The sequence below is a fragment of the Bombina bombina genome, chromosome 6 (assembly GCF_027579735.1).
Source record: "Bombina bombina isolate aBomBom1 chromosome 6, aBomBom1.pri, whole genome shotgun sequence".
Lineage (NCBI taxonomy): Eukaryota > Metazoa > Chordata > Amphibia > Anura > Bombinatoridae > Bombina > Bombina bombina.
This window is the reverse complement of record NC_069504.1, coordinates 1,056,598,379-1,056,620,436: the sequence shown is the minus strand read 5'-3', so window position 1 is coordinate 1,056,620,436 and position 22,058 is coordinate 1,056,598,379. Positions and strand designations below refer to the sequence as shown.

The window sequence follows — 22,058 nt, the reverse complement described above, 5'->3', positions numbered from 1 at the left end:
AAGTGCTCCATCCTAAATCTAAAATCTGGATCCTCCGTAATCGGATTCAGACTCAGAAAGTTCACACTCTGAAGTATCAGTATCACGGGACGGGGACCCCTCAGAGGTGGAAGGCTCAGTGGTATCAAACATGTTATCCTTTTTTGACATAATCACTTTTTCGAAGCATGTGGAACATAATTGAGAGGGCGGGTATACCTCGGCCTCCTCACAATATAAACAGGCCTTAGTTTTAAGAATAGAGGGAGTACCCTCTAAAACATCAGAGTCCTCCATAGCTATGGGCTATGTCCTAATATAACAAAAACGAACGTTATATAAAATAAAAAAAAGGCCCCTTTATACCCCCAACTGGGGCACTCACTACCATCTATGACCCAGGCACACAGAGTGAACCGCGTCTCTCCGATAACCAGCATGGTCAGAGAATAGGAAGTTAAACTACGATCTCCTACGACCCGGTCACATGGAGCGCAACCTGGGACTGCCTTTGTTAAGGAAAAGCGCGCCAAGCTTGTAAAGCTGCGCCTCTAAAGTGAAAGTAACTTGTATGTTCCAACCTCAGAAAACATCTCACACATAACGCAGTATAAATCAAATAAAAATTTATGAGATTAATCCCCACTGCTCAATAATTCCCCTTCAGGAGATATTAACCCTTGATTCCAAACAGATAAAAGGAGCCAAACTGTGACCCTGTCTTCTAGCGTTACCATATGTATAAAAAATTAAACGATCTTACCGGAATCTATGCTGTGGAACAGAAACACAGCCTCTCAAGTGTGACAGTCTTGTAGCATCGCTCCTGACATGGACTTGAGTGATGAAAGCAGGCAGTGAAACTAATCAACACTGATTGCTTATGAGTCTGGATGGTTTCGCAGAAAAACTCTCCTCGCATCTCCAGACCCTAACTTTCGTCAATGCTCTCAGTGAGAGGCTGACAAGACATTTAAGCCTTTGGCTGGGGTGCCTTTGCCTCCTCCTGGTGGCCAGGTTCTGTATTCCCACAAGTAAGGAATGAAGCCGGGGACTCTCCTCATATTAAGAAGGAAATAACCCCCTCAGAGTTCAATAACTAAATGAGATATAATTTAATTAATTGATTCATGTGACACTTTAACAAATATTTGGTTATTTGGTTACTAACCAGTCTAAAACTATAACTGCAATAAGTTCTTTTTTTGGCTGCTTAACAGCTAAGCTGTGGTCTATAATATGGAAGTGTCTACAAATAAACACCCCTAATTAAGGCAATAGGGGACAGCAAACAAGGGATGCAAGATTTACCTGATTCTACTGAATTGACATAACTTGCTAATTTACCTGATTATAGTTTTGCTCTAACAAAACTAATTTATTTTACAGTTACAAGATTGGATGTGTCATTATTTCTGAATAATACAATTAACCTTTACGCTTTACTTTAAGTCTCAAGTCGCGCTAAATATTCTAGCAAAGTTTCGTCTTTTGCTCTAGTGTAACCTATAACTTTCAACTTGTAATATGAGCGCTACTTAATACGGTTGTGATATCCATTGAAAATATAGGCTGCGCTAGAGTGATAGCGGTTCAGCGATATTGCTTATCATTAGCACGCCACTTGTAATCTAGCCCATAATTAGAGGATCAGAGGAAAAATGGGATATATTACAATTAACCTTTATGCTTTACTTTAAGTCTCAAGTCGTGCTAAATATTCTAGCAAAGTTTCGTCTTTTGCTCTAGTGTAACCTATAACTTTCAACTTGTAATATGAGCGCTACTTAATACGGTTGTGATATCCATTAAAAATATAGGCTGCGCTAGAGTGATAGCAGTTCAGCGATATTGCTTATTATTAGCATGCCACTTGTAATCTAGCCCATAATTAGAGGATGCAAGTAAAGAATTGTGAGTAGTGCTATGAGCTATTTTATGTTCAGTACTGCTGTATCTTATATTCACCACTACTGTAAATTACAAAATAAAGGAATAGAAAGAAAGTGCAGATACTGCACTTTTCAAAACAATAGTTAACCCTTTGAGTACTAAGCACTTTCCCACTTTCCCCAGATTTTTTAAGTTTTTTTTTTATCTTTTGAACAAAATTTCTTTAACTTTTTTTTCAGACCCCCAGGACTTACACTGTTGGAAAGGTTAGGCGATTAACTTTCCAATGGTGTCTGTAGCTGCTTATATGCCTGAGATACAGGCTTCTAAGCAGCATGCCCCCTGCTCCTATACTTAACATTGTTAAGTATAAATAAAGTTGTGTGGTGATGTCATCACGTTATTGCGCGTGACATCACTATGCAAAACGGGAAGCCCCGACGATGCCTGTCACTCTACAGGCATGGTTGCCGGGGTAGGAGCGGGTGGGTGCCCCCAGATATCTCCCTCAAGGTGCGAGAGTGCTAGTCATTAGCACTCAAAGGGTTAAAGCAGTTCATATTCTAGTAGTTATTATTCAGTATCAAATGTATACTGGGTAATTGCTACTGGATTATAAACTGATTGTATTTTTGTTTTTAAGAGTGCTGTATCCACACTTTCTTTCTTTCTACCACATATATTTAGAGAAAGGACATATGAATGGGTAAACTTTTGGAACCATCTCTTGTAATGCCATAAAAAAGGTATACGCACACTGAATTACATATGTAATGATATTATATTATTAATATTACTATAGTTTACATGTCAAGGAAGAAAAGCTACTGGTATGAAAAACTGTACTAGTCCACTCAATGTTAAATATAGACTAAAGCCTAATCTATTACTTGTCCTCTGTGACTCCTTACTAGATCTGGACCAACTGACTAGTGTCAATTTCCAGCCTGGTATATGTATGTGTGTATATTAGGTGGTGAGTCTTGTGTTTCCTTATGGTTTCTGTCCATGTTTTGTAATTTTTTGTGTTTTTATCCTCTATGTAGAATAACAATATTTCAGCACTGCAAAACACACATTTTTTTTAAATAAATTTTATTTCTTAGCCATTTTTACAACATCATTCCTTAGGTAAAAATGCAATCGTACATAAATATACATTTTTGTCTCAAACAAAGATCACCCTTAAACATCTTTATTTCAGAGCCCATTCTGCCGGAGACTAGATGCCACGTGCAGGGAGGTGGGAGGGAGGTTTACATTTTCCACCCGAAAGCTGATCATTTCCTCTTTGCCCTGAATTAATAAGAAATCTTGCAGGGTAATGGAAATGGGAGGGAATAGGCTTACAGAGGCATCTTATCTACTGGGGATGTTTAATGTACCTAAAAAGCTTTAATGTGGTTAGTGCACAAATAATAACCAATCAGAATGCTGCTTGCTGTTCAAGCGCTTAACACCAGTTATTAGAGAGCTGAGACTCACCATTTTTGGCTACAAGAACATCTCCATCTGTGACAGTGATTTTTAACAAGCGTGCTAGAAAACTAGGGTGACATCTCCAAGTGCTACACTTGTTAAAAATTAGACCTCAGAATGATATAAGATTTATTTAAGCCATTATTTCTCTAGGTAAGCCTGCAAAACCTTCTTTTATTAGTACACCCACTTGGAAGAACCCTTTTGATTGCATAAAAATATGATTAGGTGTTCAAATGCTAATGAATTATCCTGCAAAGTAACTGTGCTGCATCGGGTAACATTGAGGAGATGGATGACAGTAGTGGTACACTACATTAAACCAGGTTAATTGGCATAGCTTAATCTAGGGAAGCATAACAGCTCAAGCATATAACTATAAAGTAGGTACAGCATATTACCAATTAACAGCAGATGTACGTTTGTCTCCTTATTTTAGAATCAATTATAATTTGGTGGATTTAAAAGCAAAAGTGTCTCTTGAGGAACACAAAATGTGATTGTAAAACCCATCGGTAATGTAACAGGCTGCCACCTTAAACTATGTATTTGGTTTGTTTTCCAGTTTTTAATAGTGTAGTGCACATGAGCTAATTTTCAAGAATTGCTTTTGGGTCAGGTTGACTATTTTACTATCTGTAGTCAGTACATTTGTGGTAACGTTTTTCTTGTAGCAATCAACTACAGAATCTAAAGAGACATAGTAAAAATTGCAATGATCTCTGTGACAAAATGCATACAGTGAGTGTTAGCTTTGATGTCACATGCACCTTGGAGTATGCATTTAAAATGTAAACTTTTTATCCCTTTAAAAAGGGACCTTTTTATCCCTTTAAAAAGGGTAGGTTTGTTAAAATAACACTCACCTGAGGGGAGTAGAGTGTTACAGAGAATGAGGTATTATAGTAGATTGAACAGCAGCATGTGCCATAGTGATGTGTGGGCAAGTAATCGGGAATATTTTGACTGGTTTATATTGCTTGCTTGGCATAATTATGGTTACATATACAATACACACTGGCTGTGATATCACGGCAGCTTTACCCTTATACAGTAGCATCTAAAGAGTGTGTCAATCAGAGGATATGTATCAAAGGTTACCAGTTGTGAATTGGCTGCTTGCACAGCTTTGATTGTTTTGTAGTTTGACAATTTTTGGGGGTAGTGAGATATAACGGCAATAAAATGGAGAAGATACCTTAACAGTAAATATAGGAGAAGAGGTGCAGTTAGAGGTGGGTTAGGAAAGAATGAGGATGGACAGTAGTTAGATGAACAGTGATAGAGAATGATAGAGAAACAAATTTTTGCTTGATCATTGCTTCCCTTAACTTCACTGTCAGTTATGCTGAATTTTGTTTACAGATAATGCAGACTGATTGACAAGTTTTTCTTTTATTCTTCAAAGATTGCTGCTGTGTGTTCTTTAGTAGTAGGTCAAGTGTACAAGTAATGTCAGTTTGTTCATACGTAGTTACTACAATTGATGTCAGTGGTAGTGACTACAATTATATCCATGTTTGCTTGTGCAAGGTTTACATTTTTATGCCATTTTTACATGAGCTAGCCCTGTATGGCTGAGTAACAAGCATAAGAGAACATGCTAAGCTGTATAAGTTGTTTTTTAATATAAAAATGGAAATATCCAAAGTAATTAATATGCTTTACTATTGTTTTTCTTATTTGTTGCATGGGTATTTTGTCCTATACTTGTGAGGTAGGGGAGTTACATTTTACATGAGAAAATGCAGTAGAGTAGTTAACTGTAAAAAGATAGATGAACAGTTTAAGGTGTTAGAGGAGTAGCTGGGGAAGTATTTAAAGAAGTGACAGGAAGATACAGAAACATTGTAAGAAGGAGACTGATATGTATCTGGGAAATAAGTTAGGAGGGCACTGACGGAAAGATTAAAATAACTGTTGGTGAAAGACTTTGAGGAGCAACTATGTAAATACTTAAACTGCTGGGGAAGGACCAGTTGGTGGAGGACTTGGAAAACTAGTTCAACAAGAGTTTGAAGAGTATTTGAAGCACGGTTGTTGAAGGACCATCTGGGCAAGAGCTTGGAGAACCAGTTGGCGGAGGATCTGGAAAACCAGTTGATGGATGACTTGGAGTATCAGAGCGTGAAAAATGTAAGGAGCTTTTAGGAAAGTAATGGAGCAGTCATGGAGGAACATAAATGAGTAGCTGAAGAAGACCTGGGGGTAGCAGTAAAATTATATTTTCTCAAAGTAGTTGAGAAGCAGCAATTATAGAAATTCAAAAGAAGTTAAAGATGAAATTAATGGAGCAACATGGGCTCAGTGAGGGGATGAGTTAAGGATAAAAGGAGCTAAAGCAACAGGTGAAGATATGGAGGAATTGGAGTGGAAGTTAGGGATTGCTAACAGCAGAAGTTAAAAGGTTAGAGATAGATAGTTATAGAAATAAAAGTGCAATATATGCCATGTTTAATTCTTTTTATGCAAGTAAACTATTTTAGATTTTGCCAATCAATAAAGCACTTACATTAAATTATTCATTCGTTCACACTAACTGTGTACATACTGTCATAAGAGAGAACCATTTAATGGTGTAAACAAGGAATTTACATTTTGGTTTACATTGTACATACCCTTGATTGAGACTACGCAATACACATCAAATCAAACATGAAAATTAAAAACATAATTAGATCTTGACATTTAAAATTGTGAAAGCTGCATAACCAATACCAGTATCTCAGATATTGCACTTACTGTTTAACCCATTTACTTTCAGACCAGGCTACAACCAGGCTACAATATACTGCACGGCAATCAATCACAAGTCTGTCTGACAGAAAAGAGGTTAAATTAGTCACTGGGTTATAATTTCAATCTACAAATTCAATCAAAACTAAAATGTGAATCCTGACCATTTAATCTTATTTTAAACACCCCCAAGAAGAGAGAATTCCCATTAAAGATAATGAAAGCCCATTCAACACTGCATTAGAGGTGATCCCCATTAATCCATGGCTAAAATTAAATAAATAGATTCTCCCACAAAATCAGAAGCTGGTTAGCGATTCTAGGCACTGCCAGCAAAGCTGGAATGCAAAACAACAGTGACATGCAGTTAACTGTGAGAAGGCAGAATAATTCTGCTTTCTTAGAACGTACATTTGGCACAGTTGCAAATATAATTAAAATATCTCTGGAAAAAAAAGTAAAAACGGACCAAAATTCAAGTATTACGCTTTCTTCAACAAATTCATCGCAACTGCACAAACCAGCACATGAAACAGAATAGAAAACATAGCCATACCACACATTAATAGGAAGTTTTCTCATTTTTTTTTTAATTCTCTTGCCAAAGTGTCAGAAATTAGCACTTTTTTTCCCAAAATGTATTCATTTTATATGTGCAAACTGCACAATAAGTGTATTTTTCATAATAAATTATTGCATTGTATTTGCATATCTTGTGATCAGGAGAATATTAAGAGCAGTCACTGAATCTAACATCATCCATGGTTTATATCACCTTGTCCTCTGTGTGATTTTGTGCACGCTTGCACATGATTACTGAGGGCTTTGTACATATCATTTCTTTTAGTATAGCACAGTTATGTCTAACTTTAATGTTCTGTAATCACCAGTGCCCTGGCAACAGGATATTGTCATCTGGGCAAGGAACATATTTCCTCATTTATTATAGGGCTCTGGTAGGTCTGGCATAAATTAGGAGAAAAGAAAGATTGCTGCTTTACAACTATTTATGATTGCTACTACACCCAATAGTATAGATGTTAAAGAAACAACCTTCAAAGTCACTATTTCCAGATCTACTGTGTGCGGCTTGTACAGATTTAATTTAATTTTTTTCCAAAGATTGTTAATTTATTACACCAGGGCTTGACAAATACCATTTTTTTTAAAAATTGGGCCATAGTTCCCAGTACTTGGGAGAGATTTAGGACTCGCAGCCGTTCCTCTTTTCTTTGTGGCCTGCACCAGCAAAGCACCACCACTGCCTGGCAGCCACATCTCCATGCACATTGCTTTTTCCACTTTACCCCTTCAACTAATACCCCACCAATGCAAAGGTTGGTGCCCTCTATGGATTGCAAAGTAAGGGGTATTTAAGAGGTTAACTCATGATTAACTGAATTGCAATCAGTGGGTGGAGTCACAGCTATTGGTGTGTTATGCAGCTTTGATTTAACCACCTTATTCCCCTGTATGTTCTGGGCAATCAATTTAAATGTGTTTGTTTGTATGTGTTCAACTGTGGTGTGTTTTACAGCATTGGTTTATCCCAAATAATTGCCTGTGTTCTGGGCAGTCAAGGAGTTAAAGTAAATAAATGCATAGCAAAAATTAACTATCCTGAATCTTATATATGAGATCAAAATCTTATTCATCGTTTATTCATCTAAAGCACATTATTCCATATATATTGGAATTCTTTCATGTTTTTTGTTGTTGCTGCTTTTGCTGGTGACCTTTTCTATTCAAATCTTCTGTAGGATCTCTTGTATTACAGGTAGAAGACTCTTTATCCAAACTGCTTGGGATTGGAAAAGGTTTGGATTTTGGAATAGTTGCATTTTTTTTAAATGGATCAGCTCGGATGGGACCAAGTGTAAACAACAATGGGGCCTATTTATAATAAATATTTTTACTTATTTGGCTGCCAGTAATGCTGATTCATATTTGAAATGCGTTGAGGCATAGGAGGCCTTTTACATTTTGTTCATATTCAGACTTAAAAAAATTAATTAAAAATAGACATTAAAGTGCCCAGTATTTTTGTGCTAAATACTGGATTGTCTGGTTGAATACTGGTCACCTGGCAACCCTACTCACACCCTTTAATTATCTGTTACTCTTACTCTGCTACAATTTCTACTCCTCACTCTCTAAGGCAATTTCATTTTGTCTCTGTTTGCCTGGCAGTCTCTTTCTGTATTAAAACCTGACAATATTAATGCTCTAGCTCTCACTATCATTCTGCATCTCCATCTCCTATACACTCTCATTCTGCCTCTCACTCTCCATTGCACTCTCATTCTGCTGTTTCATCTCCCATCTCATTCTGCATCTCCATCTCCTATACACTCTCATTCTGCCTCTCACTCTCCATTGCACTCTCATTCTGCTGTTTCATCTCCCATCTCATTCTGCATCTCCATCTCCTATACACTCTCATTCTGCCTCTCACTCTCCATTGCGCTCTCATTCTGCTGTTTCATCTCCCATCTCATTCTGCATCTCCATCTCCTATACACTCTCATTCTGCCTCTCACTCTCCATTGCACTCTCATTCTGCTGTTTCATCTCCCATCTCATTCTGCATCTCCATCTCCTATACACTCTCATTCTGCCTCTCACTCTCCATTGCGCTCTCATTCTGCTGTTTCATCTCCCATCTCATTCTGCATCTCCATCTCCTATACACTCTCATTCTGCCTCTCACTCTCCATTGCGCTCTCATTCTGCTGTTTCATCTCCCATCTCATTCTGCATCTCCATCTCCTATACACTCTCATTCTGCCTCTCACTCTCCATTGCGCTCTCATTCTGCTGTTTCATCTCCCATCTCATTCTGCATCTCCATCTCCTATACACTCTCATTCTGCCTCTCACTCTCCATTGCGCTCATTCTGCTGTTTCATCTCCCATCTCATTCTGCATCTCCATCTCCTATACACTCTCATTCTGCCTCTCACTCTCCATTGCGCTCTTATTCTGCTGTTTCATCTCCCATCTCATTCTGCATCTTTCTTTCCTGACATTTGCTACCTTACCATTTCCTGGCTTTCTTATTATGCTACTCTATGTCCCAAGCTCTGCGATTTTGTTTCTTTGGCTACTGGATACTTTCCCCCTAACTTTCCACACAATAGATCCTAAAATGATTACCCATTGCCTGTCCATTTTTAATTGGCAGGTCTTCTACTTACTATTACTTAGCATATTTACTGCAAATGAAGAGATAAGTGACTATTAGTGAATATACCTTATAGAGTAACATAAGAATGGAAAGTCTCTTAGGCCTATATTTATCAAAGTCTGGCGGACCTGATCAGCCAGTGCGGATCAGGTCCGCCAGACCTCGCTGAATACGGACAGCAATACGCTCTCCGTATTCAGCATTGCACCAGCAGCTCACAAGAGCTGAGATGTTTAAATATAAGCGACTTCAGAAATGCACAAGTTTCTTTATGACAGTTATGATGGGTTCAATAAATATCTTATCAGCTTCAGCTGCATTCTTGGTATGGTTTATAAAGCCAGTACCTTTTCATGCTAGAGTGAATTTTGTTTTACATAAATACACTTATACTTCTATTTTTATATTTATTAACGGTTTTATTTTAGATGTTCTTTAATTTTTTTGTATGATAGATTGCGATTGTATAAGAGTGCAAGGAATTTAGATTGTCACACTTACCAATTCATAATTTGAGCAATTAAAATTAATGATGGTAAAAACAAATATTGGTTCTAGTGATAACTACAAAATATTTGATGCTCATATATTCATAATTATAATGTTTTTCTTTCTTAGCATTGTTTATATAAATGAAGTATAAAATTGTATATATCCACTATCATTATAACTTAGAAAACTTACTTATTTTAGAAAATCTCACTGACTGTATTGCTTCTACCGTGCCTAGAAATTCTCTCCAGATTTAATTTAATTCTTATATGGATCTTTAAATCTTATTTCTGCTTTTTCAATACAACTTTTGAGCACAGACCAGGAGGGGTGAGAGTAACCTATTCTCTGGAACTAAAAAAACAAAATATTTTATTATAAATCAAAAGAATATCAAATCGTGAAAATACTTGGGACCTTTAAAGGGTAGATTTTACATTTTTAAATCTCTAGCATTAAATTTCAGTTTACTTTTTTCTCTTTTGGTATAGAGGAAACATAAATGTTTTTAAAAAAATGTCTTTTTGTAGGGCAGATATTTATAGGTGTCAGTAAATATAGCTGTATTAAGCCTAAAGAACCATTAAAGTTTTTCTTTGTTATTTCTAAAAGAAGATATTTTAAATATTTTATGAAAAAACATTTTAGCATTTTTAATGGAAGCTCTTTCGTATACATGATAGGCATTTTTGAGTTTAGTGTCCCTTTAAATTTTATGAAACGTAGGAGCCAGACAAAATATTGTATTGTAAGCCAAGAAAAATGGTGCATATACATTTTTTTTATAATAATAAAAAACAAGCCAGAAATAGCATTTTAAGAGCAGTGGCTCCCAGGATTTGTCAAGCCCTAGAGTTTGATGTTTTCTATTTAGTACACTTAATTGTGGTCCCCCCTTTCTCTATAGTATTTTTTCTTAGACATTGCTACACAAAGCATCTTCCTTGTTTTTTCCTTAGCAGTTTTGAAGTTAGTTTTATAAGCTATAAAAAGGATCAGAAATACATTAAATATCAGCTATAAATGTAGTGAATCAGGTGTATTACTTCCCAGATTAAACTGTCAGATTGATCAGAAAACCAGACCCAGAGATTTGTCTAATACAATGGAGGTTTAATAATGGCAGAGTATGGGTTTGGGTTTTTAGCTTTTTAAAATGTTGCTAAAGTAACCTCCATTGATGTCACAAATAAAGAGGTCACAGCTAAGCTGATATGTTGTAACAGCAGCAGAAACTTAGCAAATCTTTCTCTTTCATGGTATTTTGGAAATATAAATAAATATCTTTTTTTTCTTCCTGAACTATAAATGGTTAATCTAGTCATCACTTCTAGAATGTAATGGGACTTCCATAATATCTAGCCAAAACTCCCACCCCGTCCTCTATTTTGTCTTTTAAGGTTTGTGTTTATGACATTAGTTTGTGTTCTTTTGTCCAACACAGGGAAGCATCACTAAACCTAGAATTCAATTAAGTACCTTAAATGGACAAAACTATAATGAAACAAGTAAGTAATGAAATTAAAAAGATTCTAGGATGTGATAAAATGTAATATGGCTAGTCCTAATTTACTTAAAAAGGGCAAGCAGTAAAATGTTTTGCTTTCTCTGCAGTATGCAGCAAAGGTTTTTAACTTAGATTCCATGGGACTACTTATACCCTATCTATTTGGAGTGGATAGTGTGCATAACAAGTGCTAAGCTGAGGAATATGATGTTCTACTATGTTATAAAATAATAGAAAGGTTTCTAGCTGTGAAACATAAGAACAAATTCTAGGCAGAAAACAATGGAACTAATGCTGTAAAATAATAGTATTCTTAGTACATTCATTTTTCTTTAGACCTTGGCAACCCTAAAAAGGAAGAAAAATACTGCTGATTCAATAACTAGGACATAATTAGAGGGTTAAGCAGCTTTGCTGTTTTTTTGAACTAGCAAAAATAAATCTTTTTTTTTTTGGCTTGTTCAGCTTGACAGTAAACTGTGGTTAGATGACAACTCTACTTATCTGAGGACTTCCTACATGCTATATAAAGGCTCAAAACCTTCTCCAGTCCTTACAAGGAAGAAAAATATGAATTTATGCAGGTCCAACCATGTTCCTTTTGAGATCTACGCTTTACAAACAGATGTCGTACAAACCGGGACCTTTACAGGGAGTAAGGAGGCTCCCGAGAAATTCCAGCTGCTGCTCCTCCAAAAATGCACAAAATCAGCTCCGGTTGCCTTTCCCTCCCGTCCCAACTTAAATGGATGAAGAACGCTGTTCTGGTCACTCCAGGTCACGAGAACAGTGAGGCACTTCTGAAACAAACCGATTAGGAACATCAAAAAAAAAACTGAGAAAGGAGCTCAAAAACTCCAATAAAACATCCAACCTCCGACAAATTGGCGTATCTGTGGCTCTATGGTCCATCTGAAGCTCTTTTGCTACAGGCTGCTCACATATACTCGGCAGTCCTCCTGCTCCCCTTCACTGACCGGGCAGCCTGATGAGTGTTCTGGTTCATCTGACCCTCCCCCTGCACAGTCTGACCCCTGGTCCCTACGATTAGAAAAAGGTGAGAGCTTTCCATTGGAACTGGGTTTGCCATTCAGAAAGCTGTCAGCTGCGGTCTCCATCTCTTCTATCGTCATATCACAGGCATCTGCCAGCTCATGTGTAGCCACTTGCAGGAAGTGTGGATCCTGAGCGAACTGCGCCAGTCCTTCTGAGATCAGCACCTACACAATGTTGTGTTGGGAATGTAGAAGAAGAAAGAACATGTAAATGTTACTAAAATCTTACTCATAAAGATGAAAAAAATAAGACATTTTGTTAGATCTAATAATTTGAAACATAATTTATTTACTTTATAATGAACAATAGATCAGTTTTCAAATAGTCTTTAGGCAGAGGTTATTTATTTACAAAATACTAGTATAATGACTAACTATTTAGCTATGAAAATGAACAAAAACTCTATTAATAAGACTTTTAGGGGTCCATTTATGAAGCAGCGGATGCTGTTTTTGACTCACTCCACTTCAGGTCCACCTGAAGCGGAAGTTAAAGGGACACTGAACCCAAGTATTTTCTTTAGTGATTCAGATAGAGCATGCAATTTTAAGCAACTTTCTAATTTACACCTATTATCATTTTTTCTTTGTTCTCTTGCTTTCTTTATTTGAAAAAGGAGGCATCTAAGCTATTTTTTTTTGTTCAGACCATGGAAAGCACTTGTTTATTGGTGGGTGAATTTATCCACCAATCAGCAAGAACAACCCAGTTTGTTCCCCAAAAATAGGCCGACATCTAAACTTACATTCTTGCATTTCAAATAAAGATACCAAGAGAATGAAGACAATGTGATAATAGGAGTCGATTAGCAAGTTGCTTAAAATTGCATGTTCTATCTGAATCACAAAAGAAAAAAATTGGGTTCAGTGTCCCTTTAAGAAGCATCGGTCCTAAGACCGCTGCTCCTTAACTTGTCCGCCACTTCTAAGGTGGCGGACAGCAATCAGCCCAATCGAATACGATCGGGTTGATTGACACCCCCGGCCGCGAATCTGCAAGGGGCGGTATTGCACCAACAGTTCACAAAAACTGCTGGTGCAATTATAAATGCTGACAGTGTATGCTCTCTGCATTTAACGATGTGCGGCGGACATGATTCGCTATAGCGGATCATGCCTGTCTGCACCATGGTTAATATACCCCTTATCTAGAACTCTGTGGTAAAAGTAACACCTCACTGAATCATTTATTACTGTAATATTACTTTGCATTAAGGTCAATCTTATTAATTGTTTTTCTTATCAAATTATCTTGAAGGGACATGAAACCCCAAAAAATTATTTAATGATTCAGATAGAGAATACAATTTTAAACAACTTTCCAATTTACTTCTATTATTTAATGTGTTTCCTTCTCTTGTTATCCTTTGCTAAAATGTTTAGGCAAGCTCAGGGGCAGCAGAGAACCTTGGTTCTAGCAGTTTATTGGTGGCTGCATATATATATATAACATAATTTATGTAAGAACTTACCTGATAAATTCATTTCTTTCATATTAACAAGAGTCCATGAGCTAGTGACGTATGGGATATACATTCCTACCAGGAGGGGCAAAGTTTCCCAAACCTTAAAATGCCTATAAATACACCCCTCACCACACCCACAAATCAGTTTAACGAATAGCCAAGAAGTGGGGTGATAAGAAAAAAAGTGCGAAGCATATAAAATAAGGAATTGGAATAATTGTGCTTTATACAAAAAAATCATAACCACCACAAAAAAGGGTGGGCCTCATGGACTCTTGTTAATATGAAAGAAATGAATTTATCAGGTAAGTTCTTACATAAATTATGTTTTCTTTCATGTAATTAACAAGAGTCCATGAGCTAGTGACGTATGGGATAATGACTACCCAAGATGTGGATCTTTCCACACAAGAGTCACTAGAGAGGGAGGGATAAAATAAAGACAGCCAATTCCTGCTGAAAATAATCCACACCCAAAATAAAGTTTAACAAAAAACATAAGCAGAAGATTCAAACTGAAATCGCTGCCTGAAGAACTTTTCTACCAAAAACTGCTTCAGAAGAAGAAAATACATCAAAATGGTAGAATTTAGTAAAAGTATGCAAAGAGGACCAAGTTGCTGCTTTGCAGATCTGGTCAACCGAAGCTTCATTCCTAAACGCCCAGGAAGTAGAAACTGACCTAGTAGAATGAGCTGTAAATCTTTGAGGCGGAATTTTACCCGACTCAACATAGGCAAGATGAATTAAAGATTTCAACCAAGATGCCAAAGAAATGGCAGAAGCTTTCTGGCCTTTCCTAGAACCGGAAAAGATAACAAATAGACTAGAAGTCTTACGGAAAGATTTCGTAGCTTCAACATAATATTTCAAAGCTCTAACAACATCCAAAGAATGCAATGATTTCTCCTTAGAATTCTTAGGATTAGGACATAATGAAGGAACCACAATTTCTCTACTAATGTTGTTGGAATTCACAACTTTAGGTAAAAATTCAAAAGAAGTTCGCAACACCGCCTTATCCTGATGAAAAATCAGAAAAGGAGACTCACACGAAAGAGCAGATAATTCAGAAACTCTTCTAGCAGAAGAGATGGCCAAAAGGAACAAAACTTTCCAAGAAAGTAATTTAATGTCCAATGAATGCATAGGTTCAAACGGAGGAGCTTGAAGAGCTCCCAAAACCAAATTCAAACTCCATGGAGGAGAAATTGACTTAATGACAGGTTTTATACGAACCAAAGCTTGTACAAAACAATGAATATCAGGAAGAATAGCAATCTTTCTGTGAAAAAGAACAGAAAGAGCGGAGATTTGTCCTTTCAAAGAACTCGCGGACAAACCCTTATCTAAACCATCCTGAAGAAACTGTAAAATTCTCGGTATTCTAAAAGAATGCCAAGAAAAATGATGAGAAAGACACCAAGAAATATAAGTCTTCCAGACTCTATAATATATCTCTCGAGATACAGATTTACGAGCCTGTAACATAGTATTAATCACGGAGTCAGAGAAACCTCTATGACCAAGAATCAAGCGTTCAATCTCCATACCTTTAAATTTAAGGATTTCAGATCCGGATGGAAAAAAGGACCTTGAGACAGAAGGTCTGGTCTTAACGGAAGAGTCCATGGTTGGCAAGATGCCATCCGGACAAGATCCGCATACCAAAACCTGTGAGGCCATGCCGGAGCTATTAGCAGAACAAACGAGCATTCCCTCAGAATCTTGGAGATTACTCTTGGAAGAAGAACTAGAGGCGGAAAGATATAGGCAGGATGATACTTCCAAGGAAGTGATAATGCATCCACTGCCTCCGCCTGAGGATCCCGGGATCTGGACAGATACCTGGGAAGTTTCTTGTTTAGATGAGAGGCCATCAGATCTATCTCTGGGAGCCCCCACATTTGAACAATCTGAAGAAATACCTCTGGGTGAAGAGACCATTCGCCCGGATGCAACGTTTGGCGACTGAGATAATCCGCTTCCCAATTGTCTACACCTGGGATATGAACCGCAGAGATTTAGACAGGAGCTGGATTCCGCCCAAACCAAAATTCGAGATACTTCTTTCATAGCCAGAGGACTGTGAGTCCCTCCTTGATGATTGATGTATGCCACAGTTGTGACATTGTCTGTCTGAAAACAAATGAACGATTCTCTCTTCAGAAGAGGCCAAAACTGAAGAGCTCTGAAAACTGCACGGAGTTCCAAGATATTGATCGGTAATCTCACCTCCTGAGATTCCCAAACTCCTTGTGCCGTCAGAGATCCCCACACAGCTCCCCAACCTGTGAGACTTGCATCTGTTGAAATTACAGTCCAGGTCGGAAGAACAAAAGAAGCCCCCTGAATTAAACGATGGTGATCTGTCCACCACGTTAGAGAGTGCCGAACAATCGGTTTTAAAGATATTAATTGATATATCTTCGTGTAATCCCTGCACCATTGGTTCAGCATACAGAGCTGAAGAGGTCGCATGTGAAAACGAGCAAAGGGGATCGCGTCCGATGCAGCAGTCATAAGACCTAGAATTTCCATGCATAAGGCTACCGAAGGGAATGATTGAGACTGAAGGTTTCGACAGGCTGTAATCAATTTTAGACGTCTCTTGTCTGTTAAAGACAAAGTCATGGACACTGAATCTATCTGGAAACCCAGAAAGGTTACCCTTGTTTGAGGAATCAAAGAACTTTTTGGTAAATTGATCCTCCAACCATGATCTTGAAGAAACAACACAAGTCGATTCGTATGAGACTCTGCTAAATGTAAAGACGGAGCAGTACCAAGATATCGTCCAAATAAGGAAATACCACAATACCCTGTTCTCTGATTACAGACAGAAGGGCACCGAGAATCTTTGTGAAAATTCTTGGAGCTGTAGCAAGGCCAAACGGTAGAGCCACAAATTGGTAATGCTTGTCTAGAAAAGAGAATCTCAGGAACTGATAATGATCTGGATGAATCGGAATATGCAGATATGCATCCTGTAAATCTATTGTGGACATATAATTCCCTTGCTGAACAAAAGGCAATATAGTCCTTACAGTTACCATCTTGAACGTTGGTATCCTTACATAACGATTCAATAATTTTAGATCCAGAACTGGTCTGAAGGAATTCTCCTTCTTTGGTACAATGAAGAGATTTGAATAAAACCCCATCCCCTGTTCCGGAACTGGAACTGGCATAATTACTCCAGCCAACTCTAGATCTGAAACACAATTCAGAAATGCTTGAGCTTTCACTGGATTTACTGGGACATGGGAAAGAAAAAATCTCTTTGCAGGAGGTCTCATCTTGAAACCAATTCTGTACCCTTCTGAAACAATGTTCTGAATCCAAAGATTGTGAACAGAACTGATCCAAATTTCTTTGAAAAAACGTAACCTGCCCCCTACCAGCTGAACTGGAATGAGGGCCGTACCTTCATGTGAACTTAGAAGCAGGCTTTGTCTTTCTAGCAGGCTTGGATTTATTCCAGACTGGAGATGGTTTCCAAACTGAAACTGCTCCTGAGGACGAAGGATCAGGCTTTTGTTCTTTGTTGAAACGAAAGGAACGAAAACGATTGTTAGCCCTGTTTTTACCTTTAGACTTTTTATCCTGTGGTAAAAAAGTTCCTTTCCCACCAGTAACAGTTGAAATAATAGAATCCAACTGAGAACCAAGTAATTTGTTTCCCTGGAAAGAAATGGAAAGTAGAGTTGATTTAGAAGCCATATCAGCATTCCAAGTCTTAAGCCATAAAGCTCTTCTGGCTAAGATAGCCAGAGACATAAATCTAACATCAACTCTAATAATATCAAAAAATGGCATCACAGATGAAATTATTAGCATGCTGGAGAAGAATAATAATATCATGAGAATCACGATTTGTTACTTGTTGCGCTAGAGTTTCCAACCAAAAAGTTGAAGCTGCAGCAACATCAGCCAATGATATAGCAGGTCTAAGAAGATTACCTGAACATAGATAAGCTTTTCTTAGAAAAGATTCAATTTTTCTATCTAAAGGATCCTTAAACGAGGTACCATCTGATGTAGGAATGGTAGTACGTTTAGCAAGGGTAAAAATAGCCCCATCAACTTTAGGGATTTTGTCCCAAAATTCTAATCTGTCAGGCGGAACAGGATATAATTGCTTAAAACGTTTAGAAGGAGTAAATGAATTACCCAATCTATCCCATTCCTTAGCAATTACTGCAGAAATAGCATTAGGAACAGGAAAGACTTCTGGAATAACCGCAGGAGCTTTAAAAACCTTATCCAAACGTATAGAATTAGTATCAAGAGGACTAGAATCCTCTATTTCTAAAGCAATTAGTACTTCTTTAAGTAAAGAGCGAATAAATTCCATCTTAAATAAATATGAAGATTTATCAGCATCAATCTCTGAGACAGAATCCTCTGAACCAGAAGAGTCCAAAGAATCAGAATGATGGTGTTCATTTAAAAATTCATCTGTAGAGAGAGAAGATTTAAAAGACTTTTTACGTTTACTAGAAGGAGAAATAACAGACAAAGCCTTCTTTATGGATTCAGAAACAAAATCTCTTATGTTATCAGGAACATTCTGCACCTTAGATGTTGAGGGAACTGCAACAGGCAATGGTACATCACTAAAGGAAATATTATCTGCATTAACAAGTTTGTCATGACATTTAATACAAACAACAGCTGGAGGAATAGCTACCAAAAGTTTACAGCAGATACACTTAGCTTTGGTAGATCCAGCAGGCAGAGGTTTTCCTGTAGTATCTTCTGGCTCAGATGCAACGTGAGACATCTTGCAATATGTAAGAGAAAAAACAACATATAAAGCAAAATAGATCAAATTCCTTATAAGACAGTTTCAGGAATGGGAAAAAAATGCCAAACATCAAGCTTCTAGCAACCAGAAGCAAATGAAAAATGAGACTGAAATAATGTGGAGACAAAAGCGACGCCCATATTTTTTGGCGCCAAATAAGACGCCCACATTATTTGGCGCCTAAATGCTTTTGGCGCCAAAAATGACGCCACATCCGGAACGCCGACATTTTTGGCGCAAAATAACGTCAAAAAATGACGCAACTTCCGGCGACACGTATGACGCCGGAAACGGAAATGAATTTTTGCGCCAAAAAAGTCCGCGCCAAGAATGACGCAATAAAATGAAGCATTTTCAGCCCCCGCGAGCCTAACAGCCCACAGGGAAAAAAGTCAAATTTTTGAGGTAAGAAAAATATGATAATTAAAGCATAATCCCAAATATGAAACTGACTGTCTGGAAATAAGGAAAGTTGAACATTCTGAGTCAAGGCAAATAAATGTTTGAATACATATATTTAGAACTTTATAAATAAAGTGCCCAACCATAGCTTAGAGTGTCACAGAAAATAAGACTTACTTACCCCAGGACACTCATCTACATGTTTGTAGAAAGCCAAACCAGTACTGAAACGAGAATCAGTAGAGGAAATGGTAAATATAAGAGTATATCGTCGATCTGAAAAGGGAGGTAAGAGATGAATCTCTACGACCGATAACAGAGAACCTTATGAAATAGACCCCGTAGAAGGAGATCACTGCATTCAATAGGCAATACTCTCCTCACATCCCTCTGACATTCACTGCACGCTGAGAGGAAAACCGGGCTCCAACTTGCTGCGGAGCGCATATCAACGTAGAATCTAGCACAAACTTACTTCACCACCTCCCTTGGAGGCAAAGTTTGTAAAACTGATTTGTGGGTGTGGTGAGGGGTGTATTTATAGGCATTTTAAGGTTTGGGAAACTTTGCCCCTCCTGGTAGGAATGTATATCCCATACGTCACTAGCTCATGGACTCTTGTTAATTACATGAAAGAAATATTGATTTTGATTGGCTCACCCATGTGTTCAGTTAGAAACCATTACTGCATTGCTGCTCCTTCAACAAATGATACCAAGAGAATTAATTAAATTATATAATAGAAGTAAATTAGAAAACTGTTTAAAATTAGATTCTCTATCTGAATCATGAAAGAAAATCTTTGGGTTTCATGACCCTTTAAGTTTCAAAAAAGAAAACTAACAGTCTGCAGTATTTAAAGGAACATACAGTTTTTTTTATTCCATTTAGTTGTGGACTTTGACTTAGAGAATTTTATGCTTGAAGGGAATTCCTTTTTCTTTTACTATATTGAAATAGACCATTTGATTTTCATACTAGAATGTCTACACGTTTAATATAAATAATTGAGATGCAAAGAAAATAATTAACTTTATAATTGTGTTAGTTAATATGATATTAACATGATATTCAGCCAGCTCAGCTTGTTAACTAAGCCATATTTTTTCCCATTGTGTTCTGAAATGCAGAAAGTCTGCCATTACTAAAATAAAATGCTTTATTTTTTGATATATATGCTGCAGTGTTGGATCCCCCCTTAGCCCCCAACCTCCCTGATCCCTCCAAAAACGGCTCTCTAACCCTCCCCCCTCTACCTATTTGCCGCCATCTTGGGTACTGGCAGCTGTCTGTCAACTTTTACAAACTGATACCCAGTTAGATTAACTAGACTATTGGGTAAACTTTTCATAGGTGTCATGTTGATATAAAATATAAACCTTTTTAAATATAAATCTTTTGGATTATATGTCTTAAAGGGATAAATAAAAAAATAGTGTTAAATACTTTTATTAGGATATGGGTAATAGATATGTTTTCATATGTTTGCATTAGCATATTTAAACATATCAGATTAATATGTTGTTGTTTTTTAATTCACTGTAGGTTATTGCATATTGTGTTATTAATAATTATCAGATAAGGTAAATTGATTTAGCCCCTTCAGTACTGAGCCATTTCATACTATTGAACCATTTAGCTAGACATGTTTCTTTCATTAAGTGCTGAGAGTCCACTATCCATTTACTTCCTAGCCACTAGAAGGAGACAAAGATTCCCCAAAACTTGTAAAATCCCTTCATCCCTCCCACTTCCTTTTTATGCCAGTCTAATCTTTGCCTTCCAGGAGGTGGGTAAAAAGATACATGTAATTAGCAAAGAAAATACATGTAACAAAGATATATATCTATATATATATATATATATATATACATACAGAATTTATATGATGTAAACTAAAATACCTGTCTGTGTAATTAAGGTACAGGTAAGTAGTATGTGCTGTATCTACAGAATTACAGTTCATACAATAAGGTAGGATTAAGTAGTATTAAGGTACATGTAAATAGTATGTTCTGTTACAAACAGAAACTAAATTGTATTACATCTATGAAACACATAACATTTCTATAGAATAGCACCAAGCATACACTAAATTGAATGGTAACCTCTGACAAATATAGGTGCACATATGTCTTATGTACTGTTGCATAAATCTACAGAAACCTCATGTTATGCATATAGAATACCATTGTGTGTAAGCTGCGCGTACAAGTTATATCCCTTTGACAGGGAAGGCATAATACATCATAAAGCCAAATAAAAGGAAACTGCTCTCATACAGTGATATGCAGAGTCTATTTAGACTTGAACACAGCTTTTCACATAAATACACATGAGCTCTAATACAAGTTAAGTGTGGCTTGTATAAATAAAGAGCATACATGCATATTATCATCTTGTGGACGTTACTGTACCTAACATTAATCAACCTTGCCATGTAGTAATCAATTAAAATACAGATGTGCACATTATTACCGCCTATGTAGTGTTCTGTCAAAAACAAAAGACCTATACATATAGCCACTAAATGGAATAAACTCAGTATAGTTACACAATCATGCACCAAATAAATGGAAAAACATTGTGTGCATTGTTGCACCTGAGACATCATGTATTGCCAAAATTATCTACATATATAAGGTGCTTGTGTATATGTAATGAGATTGTATTATTCTGAAGCTCATGCAAATAAACGTCTAACCATACACATGATCTAGGAACACTGTCCAAAATCCTTAAATTAGTCTATTCTGTAAACATAGAATCTATCTTACATACAAAATATACATGTAATTAGCCTGTACATGACTAATAATTAGTATGTTTTGTCAGAACAGAAACTATATTGCGTATATTATGTTACATGTAATAAGGATTGGAGCTAACCGCCAAATATACTGCCATTGCTTTATGCAGATTGATTTTAGATCAGAGATTGCGCTTTGTGAAATAGGCAGCCTTTCTTAAGCATTCTGATTGTTAGATCGTTGACTGGTCTTTTTTTTTTTAACATATGTTTTATTAGATTTTCAGAGAATAAATAAAAATA

At 36.9% G+C, this 22,058-nt stretch overlaps 1 protein-coding gene across 1 annotated transcript in view; it reads right to left on the bottom strand.

Annotated features, from left to right (window-relative positions):
* Window positions 1–5,907: 5,907 nt before the first annotated feature.
* Window positions 5,908–22,058, bottom strand: part of CACNA1C (calcium voltage-gated channel subunit alpha1 C) — a 1,426,303-nt gene continuing 1,410,152 nt past the window's right edge. The window contains 1 exon segment of the mRNA XM_053719677.1: window positions 5,908–12,493. Coding sequence (XP_053575652.1) covers window positions 12,200–12,493 — 294 coding nt within the window. The 3' untranslated portion in view covers window positions 5,908–12,199.